Here is a 27,332-nt window from a genome sequence, read left to right as displayed (position 1 = left end):
GAGTTAAAGAGAAGAGGGCAAGAAGTAAGTCTATATAGAAAAAAACCAAAAAACACAAAAACCTATGATGATTGACTTATTCAGGTTCCTGGATTACAATCTTCAAGGAAAGATACAAACTTTCCTTCTTTTCTGGAATAACCCCGATGTTAACTATAGGGCTTTCTGCTATCTGAAGGTGCCCACTGCAATGCCAGTTACAATGCAAATCTGAGAGACTGTATAGGCCGTGATCATGGGAGTCCTGGAGAGATCCTGCTGGTATTTGTGGTGGACCTTAAAGAGGCAAGCAAATGTGAAATTTCTAACTGATCTTGTATCCTTGGGGACAGAGTTTGTCCCAGAAAAATCATGAAGTAGGCAGACTCCCTTGGGCTTCAGTGAATTCTTTTCTAAAATTAAGGAGATTGGAATACAAGAACTCTAAGATGGCTTCACTTTACATGTACCTACCACCTACCTTAGTAGGATGGTGATGATGATATTCTTAGTTGACCAGCACCCCTTTTCTAAACTTCCCTTTCCTGTGTAGTCACCTACTGCAGTATCTTTCTGTACCACTTTAAAAGCAAAGTCGAAATAAACTACCGTAGACTTCAAACTAGAAGAGTAAATTTGAGACCCTTCCTTTAGAGACCAGGAACCTGATGTAACTTTCCCAAACCTTAACAAAGGCTAATAGCCAGTGGGGGGTATGGTTAGACCTCACTGGATCTACATCACATAGAAACAGGTGTCCCTCACACCCACTTAGGAAAATAAATGTATTTTTAATCAATTCTGCGGATAGTACACCTCCTGGAAGAGACATTGGCCCTAGATTCTTTTATCAGCTATCAAGGTGAAAAACAACCCCATCATTCCTACAGAGGGAGAGGCAAACATAGTTAATCAGACTCTAAGAGTCATACTAATTGTTGATCAAGTAATGCCACAATATTCAATGGCTAAGGACCTCTGGCTGGTTCCAGTTCTTAAGAATCTGTTAAGCAGAGTTAATATTTCACAAAACCAAAGAGTTCAGTTGTGAAGCCCGAAGAGCTAGGAAGCAGATTTATGTTTTCAATGGAGTTCTGTCACAAGTCACTTCCTTGCATCTCAGTCTTCATATCTGTTAAGTGAGGGAAGGGATACACACCCTAACATCCCACAGGAGTCTGTGGAAAGAAAATGAGCTAAGAATGTTGTTGTTTTTTTTAAAGGTTTAAAAGTTATGCAGGGATTTTTGTCTCCATTTATTTTAGAGAGGTTACAATAGCTTCAAAACAAAACGAAAACAGCTTCCTTAGAATAAACTGCACGAGGGAAGGAGAGGAATTGAGGTATCACAAAAGAAAAAATGAAGCGTTTCCAAGTAAGACTAGCCAGACAGAAGAAGGACTATGCTTTAAAACAGAACTTTTGTCAGCTCTGCATTTTTAAGTTGAATTAGTCATAGTTAATGTATTGGGTGGAAGAATTACTAAAAATCTGCCCCAAAGTATGCTGCATCCTGAAATGGAAAAACGAATTGATGCTTTCTCATTAGTGTTTATTCTTGAGCAACTTGGCCTGACATATTTAGTTGTTTTTTTAAAATTATTGACTCACTTTGCATTTATTTATCACCACTGCCCTCCCATACATATCTCGATTTTACCATCATCAACACAAAGTACAAGGATGTGTTCAGTTTCACTACAGCTCTTCGCGTTTACAAGTGTGCAGCGCTGGCCTTCGGAATGCCCTTCTGATTGGCTGAGCCAATGTCAGTGACATCAACCAACTTACTTTTGATTGGAAGGCTGGTTGCTGGGACTGTAGCGTTTGCAGGAAGTCACTTAACTGTTTGCGAGCTGGAAAATGAAACTGAAGTTCTCTTTTGTCATAAGAAGGAACGCAACCGAGTAGGGAAGGTGTATCCCACACTCCGCAAGCTGGAACGTGAGCCAAGAGGCCTAGACCGGCTAAGGGATTGAGAGACACTCCCAAAGATGCGCGGCTGCTCCTTTCCAGCCTCCCGGCTGTTACCCTTTTAAATGTCGGCGTTCGAGGCTGTAGAGGTAGCACGAGGCATCGAAACAGAACTGTCGGATTGGCCGCACGCCTCAGTTCTAGACGCACCTCTCCACCGAAAGGCTGTTCTGACTGGCAGGGGAAGAAAGTAAACAGAGTTGAATCACCCTCCCCACTGGCCAATTGGAGGGGGTTTGGATTGTGACGTGATGGGATTCTGCGAAATTGTTACTGAGCGAGAGAATGCCGGAACGGTGCGGACCGGCAAGAGCAGGGGCTCAGAAGCCGTCAGTGGACTGGGGGAAAAGTGTCTCTTAGACCTGGCACTTGGTCCGGCCCTTGCCACCCACGTCCGGGTGGTTGGGTGAATGTCCTGGGGCTTTGGCTCGACTGAAAAGGCGGCCGAGGGCGTGTACCTCTCTTGCAGTTTCCTCTCCCAGCGCCTCGGGGGCGTTTTCGGTCGAATAAACTTGCGACCGCCACGTGTGGCATCTTTCCAGGGGAGCCGGCTCGGAGCAGACTGTGCGCCCGTCGGGGGGATTGCGCCCGGCTCTGGGCACCGGAGGCGGCGAGAGGCGGCAGCGCGGCGGAGCCCGGGGCCGTGGATGCTGCGTGCGGAGGCGCTGCCGGTTACGTAAAGATGAGGGGCTGAGGTCGCCTCGGCGCTCCTGCGAGTCGGAAGCGCCCCGCGCCCCCGCCCCCTTGGCCGCTGCGCCGCGCTGCGCCGCGCTCATCGTCCGAGGCCAGGGCACGGCGAGCCGAACCTCCGCAGCCACCGCCAAGTTTGGCCGCGCCTCCGGGGCTGCTGTCGCCCGCACCATGTCCGCGGCCGCCTACATGGACTTCGTGGCTGCCCAGTGTCTGGTTTCCATTTCGAACCGCGCTGCGGTGCCGGAGCATGGGGGCGCTCCGGACGCCGAGCGGCTGCGACTACCTGAGCGCGAGGTGACCAAGGAGCATGGTGACCCGGGGGACACCTGGAAGGATTACTGCACGCTGGTCACCATCGCCAAGAGCTTGTTGGACCTGAACAAGTACCGACCCATCCAGACCCCCTCGGTGTGCAGCGACAGCCTGGAGAGTCCAGATGAGGATATGGGATCCGACAGCGACGTGACCACCGAATCTGGGTCGAGTCCTTCCCACAGCCCGGAGGAGAGACAGGATCCTGGCAGCGCGCCCAGCCCGCTCTCCCTCCTCCACCCTGGAGTGGCTGCGAAGGGGAAACACGCCTCCGAAAAGAGGCACAAGTGCCCCTACAGTGGCTGTGGGAAAGTCTATGGAAAATCCTCCCATCTCAAAGCCCATTACAGAGTGCATACAGGTTAGCGGCGTCTCCCTCTCCCACCCAACTCTCGGGTTAGTTAACCTTTGGCCGGGCAGCCTTCCTGGGCGTTAAAGGACACCACGCTCGGCCGAAAGGGTGCAAATACTTAGGATGAGATGCTGTTTAACTCTTTAAAATGATTGAACCGGGTAGAGACGGAAAGCTCACTCCTTAATCGTCCCCAGCCTCTAGAAGCCACGGAGAGCCTTAACCTGGCGGGCAGAGTGAGTGCCGAGTGCCAGCCGATGTGCGTGGCTTCATGGGGAGTGGTGCCGCCCCTCCCCTGTCCCGCCCCGCCCCCTCCCAGGACTCCCGCACCCGGCGACTCTGGGGCCACCCCACTTGGACAGACGCTGGCGGGGGGTTGGGGGGCACAGTCAAATGGCGTATCTTTTATTTTACTGTTTTGGGATTGCCGCGAAGTGGCCGAAACCTGGAGAGAAGCGGCGCACATTATATGGAACCTTTTAGGGATGACTAAGGGCTCGGTTAGCTGTATGCTTGCTACTTTTCAGGGCTTGCCAAGGTGGTTTTAAATTTGGCCAAGAATCCCCAGAGAGGTTTAAAATAACACTGCTTCAGGCAGCAGAGAAGTTTGATCAAGCGATGGTTGGTTAACTTCACAACTAGTTAGCCTTTTTAATGAGATTTCAGAGTGGATTTTTTCCCACGTGATTTAGGTCGCACCCTCCACCCTGAATAGAGCAGTTAGTGAGGAGGTGTGGTTCTTGACGGAGGTCAAGGAGGTCAAGGCTGATAACAAACGTTGGGATGTTCTGGAGGCCCTGTGGAAGGATCTCTCCCAGGGAGAGCCAAAGGCAGGGCTGATCAGATGCATGTGGCTGGTAAGACATCTGCAGTATAAAATGGGCTTTGGAGACTTATAGGAACCTTGGTCAGCCAATTCTGTTGGTTCTGTTTAACATATTCAGAAAAAGTTGGAAAGCATTCACACTTGACCATGCTGTCTCCCCATCTTTAGTAAGGTTCCTTTACAGCTGCTGTTCTGATAAGGAAGCACAGTGCTTGGTCCTCTCATGAACTCCTTTCCCTCTGTCCTATAACACCATGTTGAAGAGGAGCTTGTTGGAATTACTTGGAAAGTATTGTCGTTTTTTGGTGTAATTGTTGGTACTTTTAAGATGAGGCCCTGGGCCTGTGGTTTCAAAATGATCATTGGCTGGTTTGGTTTGGTTTTGCTTTTTTTTAAAAAGGCCACGTAACTGCATCTCATATTTTATTTCCTTTGGAAAGTGCTTCTTGTGGAGGTGGCTGCTGGCACAGGAGTAAAGCTGAATTTCCTCCTCGTGGTTAATGCAGAATCAGGTTCTGCTTGCGGCTGTCATCTAGGTTGCCATAAAACAGCACATTTTAAAGTTTGTGTCTGTTAGGTTGCTGTGCCTGGCTTGGGGGATGTGACCTTTAGCGTGGCTCCCAGGGTGAAGTAGGGGTATAATAACCAGAGGGTGTTTCTCACCGACAGCTGCTGGGCGGGCCTGGCTGTGTCAGCCATGTTCCCGGAGTTCAGCTCACAGGGACACCCACTGCCACCTTGAGCAAAGGCACTTTCTCCTTCAGGGAGCTGCCCAGTTGTGCAGTTGGGGAGGCCTGCGGAGCTTCTCTGTGAGCTCCCTGAGTCTGTCCAACTCAGAAAAGCATTCTGGACCATTCTGCTGAGTGATTTTCTCAGGCATTTATAGCAATGGCTGCTTAGGTGTGCGTGGATGCATGCTGCTCTTTAATTCTCCATGAGGCAAGTCAGCTCGGTTGTTTCAGGAGGACCTTTTACACAGTCCAGAGTGGAAAACGAAGTGAAGTGTTAATCCCATTTTATATGCTACAGTCAGTCTTTTGAAACTAGTGATGTGGTAATTGCAGGTGTCTTATTTATGTTTGGGGGCTCTGTAATGCTAGGACATGGTTGGACAAAACCCTCAGCCTCTGTAAAGACTGTCAAAAGTGTACTCCTGCTAGAGAAGGTGTGTGCAAAGGATACAGAGACTCGTAGGAGGCCTCATGCATTTGGAAGTTTCCGATTCAGCTTCCAGTTAGATTGTCTTTAGGGTGGGGTAGCATCTTGATTTTAAAATTTTTTTTAAATTTTTAAAATATTTTGCTGGTATTAAACCCAGAAGATGGCCAAGAGATAGCAATTGGAATGTCTGTATTTTGTGAAGACTTTAAGAAGTAAAATTCCAGCCACACCCCCCCTGCTCAATGTGGCCCAACCAGAATCCCTCCTGCTGCTTGCTCCTCTCCTCCTAGAGCCTCATACAGCTGCCACTTTTATAGAACCAGTGGCTTTATTTATTTATTTATTTGTTTTGGCCATGCTGCGTGGCATGCGGGATCTTACTTCCCTGACCAGGGATCGAAGCGCAGGGTCTTAACTGCTGGACCACCTGGAAAGTCCCAGAACCAGTGGCTTTAGAAGTTGAGCCACTTAAACAAAATTGTGTTTAGTTCAGTGCAGTTATTTCTGGAGTATCCTAGGAGAAAAGACCCCTTTGAGGTGGACTGAGGTGGGTTCTCATTTGTCCTACTGTTTCCCAGTTGTGAGATGTTAACCTAGTTCCTTGAAGTCAGAGCTTGTAAACTAGAGGTCTGCTGCTGAATTTGCTTTGCTAATTTGTTTGGCTTGACCAGCACAGGGTTTGTAAAGATTTTGTTACTAACATGGAAAAATCAGGATTTCCACACAAACCCAGATTTCTGGCTTCTCTGGAAAAATCGAATGAACTGGCAATACTGGGTCTGAATTCCTGCCCAGCAACAATTGGCTTGAACTGACCATTCTTTATATGAGGCAGTGTCCCTTATTTTAATCATTTACATGGTCTCTGTTGGCATTTAAGTTTGCAGTCTCTTCTCTATTTGAGCCTCAGTTTCTTAATCCACAAGATAGGGTACTATCTCTGAACTTGGATTCTTGTGCAAATATAATAATTTGTGTGTAATGGGCTGAGCTTAAAATCAGGAAACATAGGAGAAACTTATTTTTAAGTAGTACAGTACTTCACATTTTCTAATACTATGTTCAGTTTGTTTTTCTTCACCCTCTAGATCAGATATCTTCTCAGGTGATGTACCTATAAAATTTAAGCAGTGGATCCATGGTTAATCTGAAAAAAAGTACAAGGAATATGAGCTTTTCTGTCTCCAGACCTTTTGGACACTTTAGAGTGTATTTATTGTTTCTGATTAAGTATTAGACCCATTGGAATACTTTGCCTGAAAACACGTTGAGCTTATTATTTGAAAATGCAACCAACTTTAAGTTTATCTTGGCACACCCCACATCCACACGCCGCCCCCCACATCTGAGCACACACCCCAAATTGGCCTCCACAAACCCACACCCAAACCCACTGACTCCCCAGACCCTCTCCCACGTCCCCTCAGCCTCTCTAGGACCGTGAAAAGAAAAAAGAAAAAAGGATTACCCCAAGTTTCCTAACTTTGTGGTCACCCTGCACATGCACACAGGCCCACCCACACACACATACACACACGGGGGTATCTTTTGGAGAGGTAAACAACTGCATCCAAATTCCAGCTCAGAAGTCATCAGAACCAGCTGATGTAGAGTCATGCTAGGTTGCCATCGCAGTGATAGAAACCTGAGGCCTTATTTCCATGCCAGGTGCAATTTTACTATCTCTTTGGAGGGACTTAAATCAGCTGTCCCCAAATGGTGACAATGGGTTGAGCTTAAGGGCACTGCTTACAGGATTCTGAAAACCAGAAAGCCCTAAATCCCAATCATCACACCCCAGTTTTGTGGGAAAAATTTTAAAACAATGTATTTTTTTAATAGGGCAGAAGGAAGTTCATGAAAAACAAGGAGAGACAAGAGCTGCAAAAGCAGCCAACAGTGGCTGCTTCTGTTTCTCTTTATCCTGTTTGAACATTTCTCTGGGCTACCTAGAATATCTGGTGGAGGGGACCTGGGTAGCTCCCACCAGGGAAGTTATCCTCCAAACAGGAAATAGATTTTTCTGGCCTCTCTAGGAACATCCATCACTGGCTAGCTCTCACTCAGGCGGATTTCCTTCCCTGAGACTAAAGTTTTAAAAGTTTGCTTATACAGGAGCCAGGCCTGCTCGGTGCCTCATGAACCCTTCTTCCTTAATTGCTACAAAAAGCTTTGGAGTCAACTTTTTGGTTCAGGAGAGTCTAGTACCATCAGAGGTATGAGGAGGACCCACTTCCATTACCCAGGAGGCAGGGGTTGAGGGACAGGGCAGGGTGTTGACATGGCCTCTGGGCAGCCCATTAATTAGCCCCTGCCCAGTCTTTCCCACTTGCTCTTCTTTTCATGAGTAGAAGGGAGGCCCTGTGCCTTGATCCTTAAGGAAACCTTCTCTCTGCCCCATTCTTCTTTCCATAATGCTCCCCAAAGTGATGCAGGGTGGTATTTCATAGCCTGACATGCTTCATCCAAGATATACTTACAATTAAGTCTGAGTGGGGCCTGCATAGATCATCGTTTCGCCACCTTTTCTTCCACTTTCTCTCCCCTAAGGAGATTAGCCATTTTTTCCCCTATAATTGTCCTCCCCGTGACATTTTAGTACCACAGATATACTGTAGAGCTGCTTATGTACTGTGCCCCTTTATAAGGTCACAAACCATTGTAATAACTAAGACTTTTATAACCTGCCAAAGATCCAGTCTTTGCCCTGTGGTGGCGATTTCACCCCCATCCCCATCCCCAGTGAGGCTGTCTAGACCCAGGCTCATGTATCCTGTCGGGGGAAAAATGAGAGCGAAGGACTGCAAACGGGCTCTAGCTGTGGAGGATGATAGTAGCCTAAGAATTGCAAGGATGTCCTGTAGGGTTTGTTTCTGGGTTTCAGACAAGAGGCTAGAGACTCCCTTGCTTCCAAGGAAAGATGGCCCACAGCTGCTTGAGCCCCAGCTCACTGCTGGAATCTCACCCTGGGGACTGAGGCCTGTGAGGGGGCCTAACAGCTTGTTATTCCTGGTCCTGGAGGTAGGAAGGACCAGTTGCTCCCTCCTCACTTTCCCCCCGTCCTTCATCATCCTGCATCTAGCTGCCCTAGCAAGACAAAGCAGGGTTGCCTTAGAAGAACTGCTGCTGCTGGCAGGATTACTGTCTCACAACAGAACATACAAGTGGAGTAGAATTACAGGGTAAAACCATTGTTTCCCGTGATTTTCCTCTCAAATCTGTGAGTGGTGAGAAGAGAGAGGGGAGGAATGCAAGTGGGGCCTGGGTCAGGGAAGGGGAGGTACTGGAGTCCATAGCGTGCTGTTTTGATGGTAACACCCCATTACCTTCAGACGCAAAGATGTAACCTGAGGGAAATCAGTTCTCGAGACTCTGAACATAAGGGTCAGATATACACCCCTGGCTCAATTGTTGACACTTATCCTAAGAACTAGTCATTCTGCAACGTCTGTGGGAAATTCCCCGATTGAACTTCCCAGGGAGAAACATCGTATGACATATTGGAAAGCGGCCTACAATGGTCTTCCTTAATAAGCTCATTGAGAAGAAAAGTGGGTGGGTGATTTCCCAGTATTCACTCGTTCAGGAGCCCCTAAAACAACCTGACGTCGTGCCCTGGTTAGAGTCGGATTTCTTGACCATCATTTTGATTTCTGAATGCCTTATGATCGTGAGCATACTTGATTTAAAAAAAAAAAAAAAAGCCAGCTTTGTCAATTTTGTTAGTCTTGACTTCCAAAAATTTTTTCCAGTTTCTTTTTTAATTTTCTCTCCTCCTCTTGTCTGTTCTCAGGCTTGGAGAAAGAGCTTGCAGCATTCCAGGCCTCTGCTGCTAGAATCCTCCCCCACGTCCGACCCTCCCACCTTTTCCTAATGTTTCTCCAGCAAGGCGGGTGCCCACTGAAGAGCGTAAATTAGTGCCTAGTAATTGGTACAAAGGCACTTTCTGTTTCTATGCAACACATGCAAAAAGGAGGGGTAAAGGAAGGAGAAAAGCCCACAGACAGTTAAAAAGGGAAAGAAATAGGATCCTCTGCCGTGGTCTTTGAGCAGTCCTGTCTCTTGCTTTGCCCCACTTTTTGTTGGGAAGTTAGTCACAGGCCTAAGCCCAACTCAGAGCACTTGGTGGCAGCAGTTGTTAGTATCAAAAGAACAGAATTTGGAGGTTGGAAGTGACCTTGAGAGGTCATCACATCCATCATTTTGTCTGTAAAAAAGTGAATGCTTTTTTTTTTTTTTTTTAACCCTCTCAGATAGATGAGGATTGTTCCACTGAGGCATTGGGGGTGCTCTGGAGGGTTTGGAAGCACACCACCAGGGTTCAAAGGCTGGCTCTCTGCCTTGGCAGGCACGTAACGTTGGGCAGAGCGTGGAAGCTACCAGAGCCTCAGTTTCCTCAGCAGCACAATGAGGACATGGGGTCCTTGGAAGTTGAAGTGCTCCAGGCCGGAGCTTAGCCAAATGGAGATCTTCCTTCACTGTGAATTCTTTGCAGTTCTTAGATTTGGATTCCTTTCCCCCATGGTCTCCTGAGGATTTCAATCTGGTTAACATTTTTTTGTTTTGTTTTAACCTTGGTTTAAAGAGCTGCTTTGCATTAACCAAATTAACGGAGTGAAGGGGCAGAGGTGGAGTCAGTCGGGGGACCTCTGCCCTTTTATTATGGGAGCAGCACCCTGAAACAGTCCAAGGCCATTGCTTGTGAGATTTCCTACTCCTCCCTTCCTGGAGCCCTCCCGAAACTTTAATACCTTTTTGGTGCATTAAGGCCAGGAGTAGACATTTGTCTTATCCCAGCCTCAAACAGTCCCCTCAGCAAATAATAGGACTAACGTTATTATTCATAGAGAATGCCTTTCCCACTAAGGGAGTGAGAGGCATTCATTTTTCATGCATGGGATTTTCCAAGTCATCCTTTCCGTTTGTGCTTAAAGCCCATGTTTACAATGGTGCACCCGCAGGCTTCCCTTGTAATCTCAGTTTGTCAGCCGTTTGCGTCCTGAGATGAGAATTGAACATCTGGATCTGAAATCTAAAGGTTCTAGAGCTGCAAGAACCAGTAAGCACACCATCTAAGCCCAGGACCACTGGCCATTTGAATTTTTTTTTTAACCAAAATTGAAAATGATCGCAAATTTGAACAGCAGAATGGAATTCAGCCCTGATTGAGCCCCCTATTTTTTTAAAGTGAGGACTTTATTTAAATAGATTAAAATAAAGAGATGGGAGCTTAAGTCATACAAAATTAATGACAAGGATTTGAAAAGCAGGCAGCAGTATTTTGTATTAAACAAAGTGTGAACGTTTTTCCATGGCAAGTCTCCGTTGTTTCAGAAGTGCCTCCCAGAGGACCTGACTTGAACCGAAGTGGGGCAGTGAGGCAGGCAATAGACAAAAGCACAAAAATTCTACCTGAGAATTATGGACATTTAAGAACTGGAAGGAATCTTACAGATCCTCTTTCATCAAAGAGATGGAGGTTTCACCAGCTCTCCCTTCCAGGGAGCCAGCTTTGATGAGACGGAGGCAGTCAGAAAAGCAGAGTAAGGCCTGTGAGAAGGAAACCAGCCCACCCTAAGGAACTTGAATATGAGGGGTCTCCAGAGAGGTCTCTACCTTCAGCAGGGAGGCAGTAGGTAGAGCCAGTAGAACATGGGCTTAGGGGTCCCTCAGACCTGTGTTTGAATCCTGCCTCTGCCACTTTCTAATTATGAGAACTCTCTGAGCCTCAGTTTTCCCATCTGTAAAATGGAGTTCAGTAATTATATATTCATAGAGTTTTTATGAAACTTAGTTCAGATGAGGTATTTAATGCATTTAGCACAGTGTCTCCATATACTAAGTATTACAATTAAAAATAATCTACATGTGTTGGCCAGAAGCCCTTGAGGTGCTTAGAATTTTTGTTTACAGTTCCACATTAATCCAGCAGCAGCTCATTCATTTAAATAATACTTGTTATTGAGTAACTGTTACATGCAAAGAGCTGTGCTAGATGTTGACAGCAGGTACTGTGAATGTTGTGGATAATAATAGTGTTGATAGTAATAATAGTTATAAATTATTAATACTAGTAATAATGCTATTAATAGTGATAATAATGAAGCATCCAGCATGTATTACACTCCAAGTTCCAAGCCAAATGGTTTACACACATTGTTACATTTAAACTCCCAGAAGTCCTATGCGATAGGAAGGTACTCTTATTCTCATTTTATAGGAGGAATTGGAGTTAGTTAACTTAGTCCAAGGTTACTCTGAAGTTTTCCTAGTATGTTTCTAGGTGCTTGGAGTTGCACCATGAATGGTTGTTGACGAGGACTCCTTGGGTTTTTGCCAGCGGTAAGAGACCCTGTGTTTTGCATGGCTCTCTTGGATTTGGCCCCAAAGCCACCATTGTCTCTACTCTTGGGTTCTAGCTCTGGCTTCTGGTTTGTTTTTATGAAGCTTGGTGAGGAATACCTTCAGAAATCATGAACCTGGCCAAACCTATCCTGTATTTTCCAGTAGCTATCCAGAACCTTCATCCTTCCAATTGAAAAAGATCCCAGTTGTGGGTCCACAGCTGTTTTAATCAAGCCTCTTGGTTGTAAGGAACAGAACCCAAACTTGGACTGGCTTAGTAAAAATGAGAACTTTATAGGTTGCCATTTCCACCACCTTTGGGGTAGCTCTGGTGTTAGGGATCTCTGGATACAAGTGGCAGTGCCTTCCTCTCTCCCTGGCCCAGCCTTGCTCTCCTCTGCTTTGGCTTCATTCACCGACAGGCTGTCTCTGAAGGGTGGTAAGATAGCTGCCAGCAGTTCGGACTCCCATCCTGCTAATTCAGCAAGCCCTGTGGAAAGACAGTTCCCCTTTCCTAATGATTCCAGCAAAAGTCCCAGGCTTCAAGCTTCAGAACACAGAATTTTGTGCCTGTCCCTGAACTCAGTCACTGTGGCACAGCTGGGTCACATCCAACCTCTGGGCCTGGGGTGTGGGGTCGCCCGTCTGGAAGTACGTAAACTCAGAGTGAGGAAGGAATGGTTTCCAAAAGGAAATTCAAGGTGTGCTGTTTATTACCCCAAAGAGGCAATAGGTGCCAGACAGGCAAAACCAACAGCTGTTCATTCGATCCACCCATTTAGAACTACAGACAGGATATTCCCAAAAGCAGAGTTTGACAAAATGAGAGACAGGTTGGTATGACAATAATTTTTCTCATTTTTCTCCCCTTTGAAGAGAAAGAGCTCTGAACTCTCTTTGGAGTTCAACCTATAAGATAACTGTATACTAAATGGTCTTTGTAGAAGATAGATTATTTCAACACGTATTTCTTATGGTCAGGCTCAGCCCCATAGGCCCTGCTCAGTGGATGTTCTAGAAGCCAGTACCCAAAGCCTCACACGGAACACGTATAGCGGCAACAATGTGATCAGCGGCACCGTTCACTTGGTCTTAATTCCAGCCGTCTGACTGTTTTAATGCCCAGAGAAATGACTTGTGTTTACGTGTACATTTGTCACCCTGTGTGCTGATAGAGAGGCCTTGCCTTTACAAAGATGGGCTGTTTGTATGGTGGTTCCCACTGGGATTCAGAAATCTACCCGGTGTACATGATGCCCAGCAAAAACACCGCAATAAATCGTAAGAGGCAAAAATTAGATCTTAAAAATAACTTAAAAAAACATACAAAAATGACTTAAATCCCTACGCTGTCATAATTCTACAGTAGTTTTGTACCATTGCTGTTTTAATGAAAATAAGCAGAATGACAACCAGACAGCTGCTTTCCCTCTTGGGTGTTGCAATTCATACCCACGGCCAGCCACAAGATGCCTGTCTGCTGAGCATTACCCACCGAAGCGGGGATTCCCAGTGTGAAAGAGACACAGGCTGCACCTCTGACCTGAGTCATTTTTTCCCAGTGCCCTGCTTGCTCCCAAACTTCAAAGCGCTGTCCAGGAACGCCTGCCCCAGGAGGGCTGAGGGAGTCAGGCAGGGGCTGTTGGGTAAGAGCTGGACAGCTCAACCCTGCCGTTCTTCGTGGTCTTTGGTGACAAACACCAGACTGTATGAATTAGTGGCTCACTCTGTAAAAGCTGGAAAAATGATGTGATGATGGCGCATGTGGCATGTGTGAGTAGGATCTGTGGTCGTCGCAGCCTTACTCTGGTGCCAGCCGTGTACAGAGGTTGAGCCCAGAGAGAAACAGCTGGAAACCTGATGCTGGAGCAGCGTCACTAGTCACTCTGGGTCACTTCCGTGAGTGCCGTGACCTGGGTGGCAGGTAGAGGAGGCATGCACTAACCAGACGACAGTCTCCTGTGTTTTCCTGGTTTGCTCATTGTCTTTTCTGAGCCAAAGAGAACTGAGTTCTCTTGAGCCCCCCTGCCCTCCCCACCATTTCTGCTGTTGGTGGACAAACCTCATCCTGGCAATTTGGGGTCTCTCAGTCTCTTTTGTGTTCAGTTTTATTCTCTTTTGGGTACATAGTCACAAAATCGGAGTTCTCTCTGTCTCTCCTTTTGCCTTTCTTTCTCCTGGGAGTGATCTGCTTAGTAGGCAGGAGCCTCATCTCTTCTTCCGGCATCATGGAAGGGCTGTCCATGTTGCGTGCCATCCTCTGACCTTGCTGGTCTCCCCCAGGGTGTCATATACCAGCTTGGGTCCTGGTCCTCACATGCGACATTAGGAGGGGTGGAAACTTAGGCAAACACTTGAGACCCCTTTCTCAGCGTGGCTACCCAACTCCTCAGGTGCCCTGGTGTGTGTGGCGACTTCCCTAGAGAGGCTCAGACAGGCTCCAGGCATGCCGTGGGCCAGGCAGCAGTGGTCGCGCCTCTGGGACTGCCCAAGACTGCTTCTAATAGGAGAGTCCAGAACGCTTGCACTTCTCAGACCTCTGCATCTGTTCCCTAATCACAGCTCCTCCAATTTCTCTCCCTATAGCTCAGGTCTTGCTACGAAGCTCTGGCAAATTAAGAGAATTTGAGGATTTCAGGGCCTGCTTTACATTTTTAAAACTCTATTTTGAAACCTCAAGCTTAGCAGCAACTTACTTGTTTTAAACTGTCTCTTCCCTCCCCGAGGCAATGCATCTGGAAAGGAGGGCCTGGGAGTAAGAGGATTAGAAAAACACAGGAAAAAGCCTGTCTCTACATTTAGTTAAGGTCTGTGTTCTGCTCTCACCTCTAACCTTGTTCTGTGCTCAGAACTGAAGCAAGAATTTGAAAACCGGTTCTAAGGATGTCCTTGGGCGAGTCATTGGCTCTCTGAGTCGGCTTCATCTGAAACAGGATGGGATTGAATTAGGTGGTCATAAAAATAACCCAGAATGCAAAGATTCAAAGAATCTACGTTCTCAGCATAGCTTTGCCCTCAAGCTTACATATCCTGTTCAATGTTTAGTGCCTAGTAGGTTATTTATTTACTATTTCTCTTTTCCACAAAGAACTGGGCAGAGGCAGTACAGGCTGGGGTGGGAGGAAGAATGCAGTCGTGGGGATTGGCTAATCTGGGCCTGGACCTAGCTGTGCGGACGTGGGGAGGTCACATCACCTCTCTGCCATTTCAGAGTTGCTGAGCTGGGGGCCAGGTAACGGAGACATCAAGGCATAATGATATATTTCTTGCTGGGTTGAGAACCTAAAGAGTCAAGACTCTATTGTCTGTCATCTTCATTTCTGAGGTCCTGGCACATGTGCCACCTCACAGATCAGTTGAGGTTGGGAATGTGCAAGCAATATTCGGACAGGCTTGCTTCCAAATAGCTAGGCACCAGCTTCCAGTGAGGAAGTACTGCATGACAGATGTTACAGACACCCACTTCCCAGTTCAGAACCTCAAGTATGGGGACAGGCTGCCTTCCACAGATAAACACAGGGACCAGGAAGTAAAATCTCACATCCAAACTCTATAGTGACTCTGTTGTATCAACAAATGAAATATAAAAGGAAACCAAATCACAAGAAGGATTCAGAGAGAGAGGCCAGGAGCAAACCGTAATGTGATGGGATGGCATTCAGGCAGGATTCTTCTAAAGCTATCAAGAATTTTTATCTTTTTAGGACATCTACCTGTGTAGGTAGTAGCAACATTTCTGGCGAACCAGGAGGCTTTTAATTTCTTGATTTTTGAGTTTGATATTAATTGGAATGATTTATGCAGGGAAATGTAGAATTGGCTGTACCCAGACGATGCAAGTGTATGGGTGCTTCTGCACTTGGGTGTGGAAATGAAGAACAGTAAAGCAAAGCTCACATTTTTGTACCTGCAAGTTAGCATTGCTCTCCCATGGGGAATGAGGACCGATGATAATGGACAATGGGGTGTCAGTGGCTTCCGGTTGCGGCAGTTGTGCGGGCTGGTGCTCCACCAGGAACACTGCACTGGGCTCTGGGCTTTGTGTGTCTGCGCCTCTTTCTCCCCCTGCTTCCTAAGGAGCCTGCTCCTTGGTGGGGTAGCCCTGCCATCGCTGCCTGTGTCACTTGGTATCTGAAGGGAGATTCCTGTCTCTTCTCACGGGCCATTTTCCTTTCACATACGGAAAAAGGAGAGGAGGAGGTGGGGGAGGAGTGAGAAAACACATGTAGTTTACTCTGAAAGTTTCTCACTTTCTCACAATTTGAGAAGGAAGCAGAAGGATTCTTTGCCTTTCTTTGGTCTTGGACCCTGGAGTCTATTTCTCAATAGAGTGTAAACCACCCACCCCTCGAATGGAATAGGATCTTTTTATTTATTTATTTATTTATTTATTTATATTTGGCTGTGTTGGGTCTTCGTTTCTGTGCTAGGGCTTCCTGTAGTTGTGGCAAGCGGGGGCCACTCTTCATCGCGGTGCGCAGGCCTCTCACTATCGCGGCCTCTCTTGTTGCGGAGCACAGGCTCCAGACGCGCAGGCTCAGTAGTTGTGGCTCACGGGCCCAGTCGCTCCGCGGCATGTGGGATCTTCCCAGACCAGGGCTCGAACCCACGTCCCCTGCATTGGCAGGCAGATTCTCAACCACTGCGCCACCAGGGAAGCCCCTGGAATAGGATCTTGATCAACCCATTGGTGGAAAAATTTGAACTCATATGCATCATTGTTACCTTTGTTTTGTGTAAGACTTTTCTGACTTCTCATTATAAAAGAAATTTGTACTTGCTTAAAAAAATCAGAAAACATAGGGGAAAATTACAAAAAGAAGTAGAGGTTATCCCCTCACCTATAGATAAATATTGTTCGTATTTTGCATATATTCTTCCAGGATTTTTCCTCTCCTTAGATGTTCACACACATACACAGCAGATCATGCACTGCTCTTTTCACTTAGCCGTGTATTGCTAACATCTTCTGTATAGAATAATCTAGTACCTTTTTAACAGGCACATATTATTCCACTGTATGGAACACTAAAGTATTAAACCAGTTCTTTATTGTTAGACATTTAGGTTGTTACCGAGTTTTACCTTTTATAAACAATGCTGGTATCCTTGTATATTTTTGTGTTGCTCCCTAATTGTTACCACAAATAATTCCTGGACAAATGTATTGCCAGGTGATCCTGGAACAATTATAATTTCCACCCATGCCTATTTCCTCATGCCACCATCAACGATAGGTATATGAACATACTTTTTAACACTTTTACCAGCCTGATGTGTATTTCACTGGTGTCTTGATTGGCATGTTTTGATTACTTATGAGATTGACTATATTTTCATATATTTATTAATTGGCTGTTGGTATTTCTTATTTTATAGATTACTTATTTGCATCCTTGCCCAATTTTATGAAGTTGGGCTATTCATTTTGATTTGCTAGTGTCCTTTCTGTACCACAGATTTTAACCTTTTGTCATAGGCTGCAATTTCCTTTATTCGTTCACTGTTTTAGTTCTTAAATTTTTTTACTTATATGTGCGTGTGTGTGTGTGTGTGTGTGTGTGTGTGTGTGTGTGTATGTATATGTATCTTACCATGCAGAAGTTTAACATTTTTAAGTATTTTAAAACTATCCTTCAAATAGGATACTGCCTTTGATTTCATGTTTAGGAAGTCTCTCCCTATTCCAGGATTCTAAAAATATTCACCTATATTTTCTTTTACCTTTATGGTTTTATTTTTTACATTTACGTGTACAGTAAATGTAAAAAATTCCATTTGGAATTTAAGTGTAAGGTATAAGGGTAGGAATCCAGATTTAATTTTTTTTTCTTTTTTACCAGATATCTATGCCATTTATTGAATTAAACATTCTTTTCTTCACTGATTTGAAATGCCCATCCCTAAGGTCCTGGGTTTATCTTCAGACTTGACTCTGCTCCACTGATTTGTCTTTTCCTGTGCTGGTATCACACTATCTTAATTTTTGCAGCTTTAATCATACATTTTAATAACTGGTATTGCAAGCGCTCATTTATTATTGTTCTATTCCAGAATTTTCTTGGCAAGTTGAGCGTATTTATTCTTCCCAATGAACTTTAAAATAATTTTGTCAAGTTCAAGAAAAAAGAATGTCTATGGTGTGTGTTAATTTCATAGATGAATTTGTACAGAATTGCCATATTCAGAACACTGGGTCTTACCATCCAAGAACATGGGAAATGTCCCATTTATTCATTTCCTTTCATATCGTAGTTTTATGATTTTCTTCATGCAGGTCCTGAATTTTATTGGTAGGCTTACCCTGACTGACTGTGGTTACCATATAAGAAAACCATTGTTCTTTTGTATATTTACACCTATGAATGCATTTTTTTCTCCAATTTTTTTATTGAAGTATAGGTGATTTACAGTGCTGTGCCAATCTCTGCTCTGGGTTTTTAATTTTTGTTATCTTAGACTTTCCAAATAGGAAGTTGTATCAGTTGCAAGTAATTCTTATTTTGCCTCCTCCTTCCCACAATTTACTTCTTTTTTTTTTTTAATTTTTATTTATTTATTTTTTTATGGCTGTGTTGGGTCTTCGTTTCTGTGCGAGGGCTTTCTCCAGTCGCGGCAAGCGGGGGCCACTCTTCATCGCGGTGCGCGGGCCTCTCACCATCACGGCCTCTCTTGTTGCGGAGCACAGGCTCCAGACGCGCAGGCTCAGTAATCCACAATTTACTTCTTAATTTGTTATTTACTTGCAGTCACTAGCATTTCCTGAACAACATTAAATAGCTATAATGATTGGGGCAGGAGTCCATTCCTGCCTTGAGCTTGACCTCAGTGGGAATGCTGCCTTCATTTTACTATTGACCCTGCTGGGGAAAGGTTTGAATCTATATTTTCTATCCTGTTAAGGAACTATTTTGTTTTCCTGAAAGCTTTTATTAGGGATGGATGTTGAATTTTATCAGATATTGTTCTGCATTTATAAAGGCAAGATATGAGTGTGGGTGGGGGTGAATTTAACCTATTAAATGACGTGTAATATCATTATGATTTTCCAATATCAAATTATCCTTTTATCTCTGGAATCCTAGTTGCTTTTTTGTAATTAAGAAAAACACTATTTTTCCTCAAGAAACAGCCTTGATTTTGTACATCTGTGCGAAGCTATGATTATTAATTGACATTTTTAGAGTTCTATTTTGAAAAGGAGGCCCAATTCCCTTAGATTTGTTTTACTAGATTGGGTTACTTCTGCTCAAAGCAGTGGAAGCTTCAGAGTTGGTATTTTTAACCCTCTTAAACCCAATTAAGTTTAGCCCATTTGGGGCTCTTCCGTGGAATTGTGGGAGGGGAAGAGAGAGAATCAGAGGGGGGAGGGGGAGGGTCTAGACCCTAGGCCAGGACTGCAATGGCTGTCCATCTGAGCTCTGGGGAGCTTGGACAGGGCTGGATATATCCAGTTAGCAGTCCCCGTACTTGTCCTCGTTCTCCCTCTATATGAAAAACTCACCACTGTTCATTTCATGACTTTACCGAAAAGAATAAGCTTCACTTGACATCATCAACTAATCACCAGGTAGGGTGGAGGCTCCTTAAACCTTAAAAGCAATGAGCCATCAAGTTAGCGAGTGCATAGCCAGAAGGCCCCCCCTCCACTTCTCTTGAACCCACTGGAGACCCAGGAGAGTTCTGGAGACCTGACCTGTCTCTGCAAAGAAAGCCTTTTACACGTTTGATGCAGTGTTCAGTAGCCGTTTTGATCCAGTGTGTTTTATACTCAGAGCTGAGTCTGTCAGTGAGAGGCGCTGAGCTTGTTGCTGAAGAGGAAGGGAAGTGGTATATAAATAATGAGAATGCACAGAAACTTGTGCTGTTACCAGCTCTGCTCCAGTAAAGCAGACTTTATTGTGTCACTGCTTCTGGGTGTGTTTTCCTGTGAAGGCCAGAAATAAAGCACAAGTACATGTCTGTTCTTTTTTATTTATTTTTTTCCCCCAGGAGGATGGTAACTCTCTCATTAATACGAAAGACAAGTTTAAATATTCCTTAATTGATAGTTGCTTTACCATATGATTTGTTCTGTATAAAGAAGGTTAACCATTCTTTTGGGGGCCTTAGCCTTGAGCTAAAGGAAGGGCCTGACTTGATTTACCCCCGGCTGCAGGATGAAGGGCAAATCCCAGCCCTCTTAAGCCCTCTCTTTTCCACTCTGCACATCATCTCTGGTCCCATTCAGCCTGAAAATCTCTTCCCTCTCTACATATGATTTCCCCATTCCATACTTTGTTAGGTTCAAAACACGTATCTTTTTCTAGATACCTTAATATGTGTCTATCATTAACTAACATGTGGAAATGCATCCTATAGTAGGTTGTACGCAAACTCTCCACTGGGTTAAAGAGGTGGATGATTTCAAAGGGCTGCAAATTGCAAATCCCCAAGAAGAATCCAGGTCCCCTGAACACACACTGCTTGGCTGGCACGGTGTTTTATCAAGTGTTGAATTTGAATGCCTTTATGTGTGGAAAGCACTCCCCAGTTGGCCCCAGATTCCTCTACAATCCATGGTCTAATATACTTGGCATTTCACCCACTTTTATTATATGTCTGGCTCCTATAGACATTTGGATTTACAAATTCTGGTGTACACTAGATAGAAATTCAGGCCTGCAGATTGAGATCAGGGGTCAGCCAACTTTCTATAAAGGACCAGATAGTAAATATTTTAGGTTTTGTGGTCCGTACGATCTCTTATCACTACTCAACACTGCTGTTGTAGTGAAAAGGCAGCCATAGGTAATACATAAACAATGAGTATGATTGTGTTCCAATGCATCTCTGTATGCGGACATGAAAACCTGAATTTCATATAACTTTCTCCTGCCACAAAATATATTACTGTTCGATTTTTTTCAACCATTTGGTAAAAACTAAGTATAGGAATGGTGTTTATTCCAGCAAGTGAGATTGACCTATGGTCCATAGTTTGCTAACCCCTGATTTAGATCATTGACCAAAAGCCCCTAATGCTTTTCCAAAGGATCCAAGAAAACTCAAAATGATCCTAGAGCTTTTAGACCAGCAACTCACTTCCAAGTAGATCTATTTTTAAACGCTTGGAAACTGTAAGCTTGAATTATACACGTTATATGAATCTAACAAAGGCTACTGTTGGCTCTTATTTGCTCTGGGCTCTGTGGGTGGCCCTGTCGTCTCTGAAGCACTCAGGGAAAAGGATGCTAGGTCAATGACAGCACCTGGATTAGAAGCAATGAGAACAATCACATGACAACTATGAGGGGCAGTGAAGAGAGTGTAGCCATAAGCTAGACCAAAAGTGAATCCAATGGGAATGGACCCTGATTACACTTGAAATCTTTGTAAATCATAAGCGTAAATACTTAATAGCTCTCCAGTACATGCAGCTGATTCAGGCTTCATGACGATTTTCCACTGGCTATCACTTCCATCTTGTTGAAACAAGGGGTGCCTTATTTCTTTTCCAGTCTTAGCACACAGTAGAGTGGTCTTCTGACCCATTTTTCCCACAATGGACACAGATCCGTTCAAATAAATTAATCTCCCCTCATGACTCGCTTGAAAGAAACATGTGCCAGTGAATAACTAAACCACATCACCACTCCTTCAAGGAAACCGCCTCTGATGGGTGTTTGTCCTAACAAGTGTTGAGAAAACACGGAACTTCTCCTTGTCATCGCTTTCCTCCCCACCAAATCATCAAGCAGTGGAGAGAGGGCTCCAGGAAAGGGACAACAGACAGGGGTTTTTGGTCTGGTTTTTTTTTTTTTACAACTTATCACGCTATGAATTCTAACTCTTCATTATATTTTTTAACATAACATGTTTAAAGAACACTTGTCCCATAGATTCTTCGTTTGGGTTAGTGAGGACTTGGCTGCAGTCTGATTCAGAAATAGCCCGGAAATATTCCTGTGATCTGGGAACTTCTGAGCAGGATTTGGTCCCCTGCACGACCTGGAAGATGAACACACACGCACAGAGTTGAGGCATTTACTAAATGCTTGACAGCACAGGTAGCACGGAGGTCAGACGGGACGTTGTCCTTGCCCAGGGAAGCTCAACCTTGTTGGGTTATGATAGCCTGCATTTCGCCTTTTGCTCAGAAGTTCTGCTGAACTGGGTAAAAATGCTTTTTAATCCAACAGAAGTTGCAAAAGTGTAGTTTTCAACTCCATGTCATTGGATTTTTCAGAGGGTTCAGTCTGAAGCTCTTCTTTTCCTCTCTCTCTCTCTCTCTCTCTCTCTCTCTCTTTTTGGCCCTGCTGGAGACTCTGAGCGTCCTCGGGCATCATCCACCTTGGGTAGGGCTCAGGATTCACTGGCTTGCTATTGCCTTTTGCTGCTGTGACTTTTCAGCTTAGAGCTCAGCGAGGAAGTATTTATACTTAGACCTGTGTATAGTGAATCTGTTTATACAAATTTGTTTTGCCCACATCAGGTTTCCCATAAGAACAGGTAGGTTGTACATGGCGTGATGGCCATACCTCTGCTTAGAGAACAGCAAATAAAACCTTAGTCACGAAGGTGATAGAGGTATTTTGTTGTTATTATCTTTATTTTCACATCTCTGGCACAGGTTAGGAGAAGCTGGGGGAAAAGAATCATTTTTGGATGATTCAGATGCACCACGCTGGGCAGCTCCCAGCCCTTTGAGCCTCTCTCTGGGTTCCAGGAAGGTGGGGACAGGAGTGAGAAAAGATTCACTCCTCACACCTACCTAAGGAGTGTCTGGAGAGTTCTGTGGAAACCACAGTCTGTGCCCTGAGTCTGTGAAGCAGCTGCTTTGGGCTGTGCTTGGAAAGGTGTGAGGAGTAGGCAGGCAGGTGCTCAGAGCTGGGGAGTGGTGACAGTCACAAGAAAAGCAAGCAAGACTCTGATCTTAAGCAGCTCTTTCTGCCTGTCTGCTTGTGTGTGTCCTGCCCAACAAACATGGACACAGACTCTCCCCTGCCAATCCAGGGGTCAGGAGGCCCCCAGTGCTGGCCTGATCATGTCTGGAGGGCGGGGCTTAGCTGCGTTTTAAGTGGGACAGGGAGGCAATAGCGTGAATCTGAGGAGAGCAACCGTAATGGGAGGGATGTGGAAACCCTGACAAGTGTTAAGCCTCATCTGTAAAATGGGCCGCCTCCGTGGGGTGTCCTGTAAGAAGTCAGTGAGATAATGCATGTGCAACCCTTAGTGCTGTGCCTGCGCTTATGTTATTTTAGAATAATGTGAGCTCTTCTTTTATGAGAAATATGGAAGAAACTGGGATTGTTTCAACTAGACCAGAAAAGATTAGAGAATGGCGTGATAGCAGTCTTCAGATAGTTAAGGGATTATTAGGTGGCAGAGGGAAAAAACTAATTTTTAGTGTTAAGACAATATAACTTACAATATGGCCTTCGCAGGAAGGCAGGTTTCACATCAATAAGAGTGTTTATTACAGGGATGCTCAGAAACAAGCAGACTTCCTTGGCAGGTAAGGGGCTCTGCCGCCGGAGTTGCTCAGGCAGAGGCTGGGTGGCCAAACATTCAGGAGCTTAAGGGGAGATGCCTGCCTCTGGTGGGAGGTTGGTTGGATTAGTTGCCCCAGTTCTCTTCCATCTGTACGATGCCAGGAAATTTAGCAAAGGACTAAGGTTTTTGACTCCTCGGAGAGAACTCGTGAAACCAGCAACCGCGTAGACAAAAACTGGAAAATATAGTTACCAAGGCTCTTGGGGATCCATTGGGTACAAATAGCAAGCTCACTTACCTAGAGAAGACGATTCTCAGCAATTTCTTCGTGGTATTACTTTGTTAGGGCTGCCATGACAAAGTACCACAGACTGGGTGGCTTAAACAACAGAAATTTATTTCTCACCATTTTGGAGGCTGGGAGTCCAAGATTAAGATGTTGGCAGAGTCAGTTTCTTCTGAGGCCCGTCTCCCTGGCTTGTAGCTGGCCATCTTCTCCCAGCATCTTCACACAGCCTTTCCCCTGCGAGTCTGTGACCTAATCTCCTCTTCTTATAAAGATACCAGTCATTCGATTACATGACCTCATGTAACCTTAATCGCCTCTTTAAAGACCCTTATCTCCAAATACAGCCACATTCTGAGATACTGGGGGTTAGGACTTCAGCCTGTGACTGGGGGGCACACAATTCAGCCCAGAACACAAAGGAGTTATTTTCTGAGTCATGGGGATGGTTGACCAGGACCAGCCTGGAGAATTTCAGTTACACGTTCTTTAACCTGTATCCCTGATTCTCTTCTCTTAGGTGAACGGCCCTTTCCCTGCACGTGGCCAGACTGCCTTAAAAAGTTCTCTCGCTCCGACGAGCTGACCCGCCACTACCGGACCCACACGGGGGAGAAGCAGTTCCGCTGTCCGCTGTGTGAGAAGCGCTTCATGAGGAGCGACCACCTGACCAAGCACGCCCGACGGCACACGGAGTTCCACCCCAGCATGATCAAGCGATCCAAAAAGGCGCTGGCCAACCCTTTGTGAGGTGCTGCCCACCGAGCCAGGGAGGGACGGACCCGGAAGGACGAACTACTCCCAGCGAACAGACAGACAGGTGGGAACCACGGCCCAGAAGAGGCGCCCTGCCAGCACAGGAAGTCGCTGTTCTTTGGTCACTAGTCTAATTTTCCTCTCCCCGCGTTGTTTTTAAAAAGCACGTTGTAGCCTAAGATCAAAGTCAACACTTGGTCCCCCTTGCAGAGGCAACTCTGAACCGTCTCTGACTGTTGGAGGGAAGACAAATGCTTTTTTTTTTTTTTTCCTCTCCTTAATTTTCTTTTGGGGGGGGTGGAGGGGTGGCAGGTGTGGGGAGGGGGTTAAAGCCAAGACTGGGGTAGAATTTTAAAGATTCAACACTGGTGTACATATGTCTGACTGGGTGAGTTGACTTGTAGCATCACGCAGTGATTCTGGGCCCTTTCTGCTTGCTCTCTCTCAGAATTGTTTTCTTACCTTTTAATGTAATGACGAGTGTGCTTCAGTTTCTTTAGCAAAACCACTCTCTTGAATCACGTTACCTTTTGAGATACGAAACGCCATAGCACAGCTGTCTTTATGCAAGCAAGAGCACATCTACTCCAGCATGATCTGTCATCTAAAGACTTGAAAACAAAAAAGTTACTTATAGCCAATGGGTAAGCAGTATGAATTTATACTAATCAAGACACACCTTTGAAAGGTTACTGTAAGTACAGAACTTTCAAACCTTGCTTTGTATGAATTGTACTTTTTGAACATAAGCTGCACTTTTATTTTCTAACGCAGAGGATGAATAAGTTAAATACATGCTTTAAGGATAGAAGCAGACATTCTGTTTGGAACCACGTTATAATCTGCTTATTTTACAGTATACACATTTCCCTATGAAATCATGGCAGAGATGTGAGGGCAGAATACATACAACAGATGCTGAAGGAGAAGGAGGGTAGTATATATATTTTTTAATTTAAAAAAGAACAAACAATTTTAACTCTATTAACTTTTCCAAAATTTCCTATCCTTTTAATTAACCTCTTCTTATTGTACCATAATGCCACGAAGGGCGAGGGCTTTGACTCTGTTGGGTTTTATTTGAATGGGTGCATAACAGTAACTAGCTCTGGAAACGTTTATTCTTCGGGGAAAAGGTTTGTTGGTTACCTTCCCATGTTCCTACAGAACCCCCAATAACAGGTGCAAGAGTTACATAAAAGGAAAAGGGAGCTGAAATGTGAAAAGAAAAATAACATACCCCTATAAATAGTGAGCGCTAAGGGAAGATACCACGATGATTTCAGAGGAGACTGTGCAAAATCATCCCTTTTGGAGAAGGAAGGCACATGGAACATAGAGGAATGAAAACACAACACTGTATCTTTTATATCAGTAGCCTCACCACTATAAGATCTCGTATCCAGGGGTCTAAAATGGCCTCAACCACTATATGCATAGTATACCATTTACCTGAAAACTTAATTTTGGCCTTTACGTGGTCAGAAAAATGAACCGAGTTTTCATCGTTGAGAAGAAACCTCAAATAGGGGAGTCAGCAGTGATCATGGGGGAAATGTTTACATATTCTTCTTTTTCATCAGAAACAACGTTTTCTGACAATTTTATCTGATATTTAAAACAGGGAGTTATGGTGCACTCTAGTTTATACGTGTGCTATGAGACGTGTTGTGTAAACCTGGGGTGAATTCATCATTTCACCTGACACATGCTTGTTTCCAGTTCAGAACCAGTGTGGGCTCCTGCAGCAGGCATGGGTCACAGCTGACTCCAACTTCCAATACAGTAGCCATCACTAGCATGGTGTTTTTCTTTTGTTTGTTTAACCAGCGTAGTTGTATCAGTAGTTCTGGAAAGAGAACTGCTTTTAACATTAGGGACTGGGAGCAGTCCATGGGATAAAAAGGAAAGTGTTTTCTCACGGGAAAACATGTCAGGAAAAATAAAGAACACTTTCTACCTCTGTTTCAGATTTTTGAAACGCTTATTTTAAACCAAATTTTAATTTCTGTGTCCAAAATAAGTTTTAAGGACATCTGTTCTTCCATACGAAATAGGTTAGGCTGCCTGTTTCTTACTGAACTCATGGAATGGTTCTGCTTGTGATCCTCTGCATGCTGCCTTTTAGTGAGTGAGGAGTTTGGCGTTGCCTAGCAACCCACTAACTTGTACAAACTCATCTTTCCCTCACAGAACGAAATGAAGGAAAACCAAGCAAAGTCAGTGAAAGACAATCTTTGTAGTTTCAGGAGTAAATCTACATGTGGCTTTTGTCCAGCACTTCGATGGATGTAAATGCAGCAACTTGTTTTAAAAAAAAATGCACAATTTACTTCCCCAAAAGAGTTGCTACTTGCCTTTTCAAGTCGTTGAAGAACACACATTTGATATTCTCTTATATGTTATAGTAACATAACGTATAAACTCAAGGCTTTTTATTCCTTGTGATAAATCCTGTTTTAAAATGTCACAAAACAGGAACCAGCATTCTAATTAGATTTACTCTATCAAGATATGGTTCAAATAGGACTACTAGAGTTCGTTGAACACTAAAACTATGAAACAATTACTTTTTATATTAAAAAGACCATGGATTTAACTTAAAAAAATCCAAATGGAGGATAGTAATTTTTGTTTACTTTTTTAACCAAACTGAATTTTTTGAAAGACTATTGCAGGTGTTTCAAAAGAAAGAAAAATTGTTTTATCTAATACTGTAAGTAGCTGTCATATTCTGGAAAATTTAATAGTTTTAGAGTTAAGATAACTCCTCTCCTTGGTTAGGGAAGAAGAAAGCCCTTCACCACTGTGGAACGATGCCGTGGCTTTAAGGTGTAGCCCTACATCATGCTTCTTTTGAGAATTATATTTGGTATAGTTATAATTACAGAAACTGACTCGTTGTCAGTTTGCAGGTAGATTAAGCACAGTACTCATCACTCTGGATAGATTGAGATGTTCTTTCACAACAGATGAATGATCTGTAACACTGTAAGATACTTATCTTTACAACTGTTTAATCAGTTTTATTTTTGTACAGTATTAGTGACCTAAGTTATTTTGCTGTCCCGTTTTTGTAAATCAAATGAAATTATACAAGAGGATTCTGACAGTAGGTATTTTGTACATATGTATATATGTTGTCCAAATAAAAATAATAAATGATAAAGATT

The 27,332-nt window shown here is 44.4% G+C and overlaps 2 protein-coding genes across 2 annotated transcripts; one reads left to right on the top strand and one right to left on the bottom strand.

Annotated features, from left to right (window-relative positions):
- Nucleotides 1–1,514: 1,514 nt before the first annotated feature.
- Nucleotides 1,515–3,298, bottom strand: LOC132367109 (uncharacterized). Its single transcript, XM_059924883.1, has 2 exons — nt 2,412–3,298; nt 1,515–2,127 (listed from the first exon to the last, which is right to left on the bottom strand). Exons 1-2 carry the CDS (start codon nt 2,814–2,816, stop codon nt 1,678–1,680), a joined length of 855 nt encoding a protein of 284 aa, XP_059780866.1. The 5' UTR covers nt 2,817–3,298; the 3' UTR covers nt 1,515–1,677.
- Nucleotides 1,868–27,332, top strand: KLF9 (KLF transcription factor 9). Its single transcript, XM_059924884.1, has 2 exons — nt 1,868–3,319; nt 23,924–27,332. The coding sequence occupies exons 1-2, from the start codon at nt 2,815–2,817 to the stop codon at nt 24,151–24,153; spliced, it is 735 nt and encodes a 244-aa protein (XP_059780867.1). The 5' UTR covers nt 1,868–2,814; the 3' UTR covers nt 24,154–27,332.

The sequence above is a fragment of the Balaenoptera ricei genome, chromosome 6 (assembly GCF_028023285.1).
Source record: "Balaenoptera ricei isolate mBalRic1 chromosome 6, mBalRic1.hap2, whole genome shotgun sequence".
In the NCBI taxonomy this organism is placed as follows: Eukaryota; Metazoa; Chordata; class Mammalia; order Artiodactyla; family Balaenopteridae; genus Balaenoptera; species Balaenoptera ricei.
Note: the sequence above shows the minus strand (reverse complement) of the source record. Positions and strands in the feature narration are given on the sequence as shown.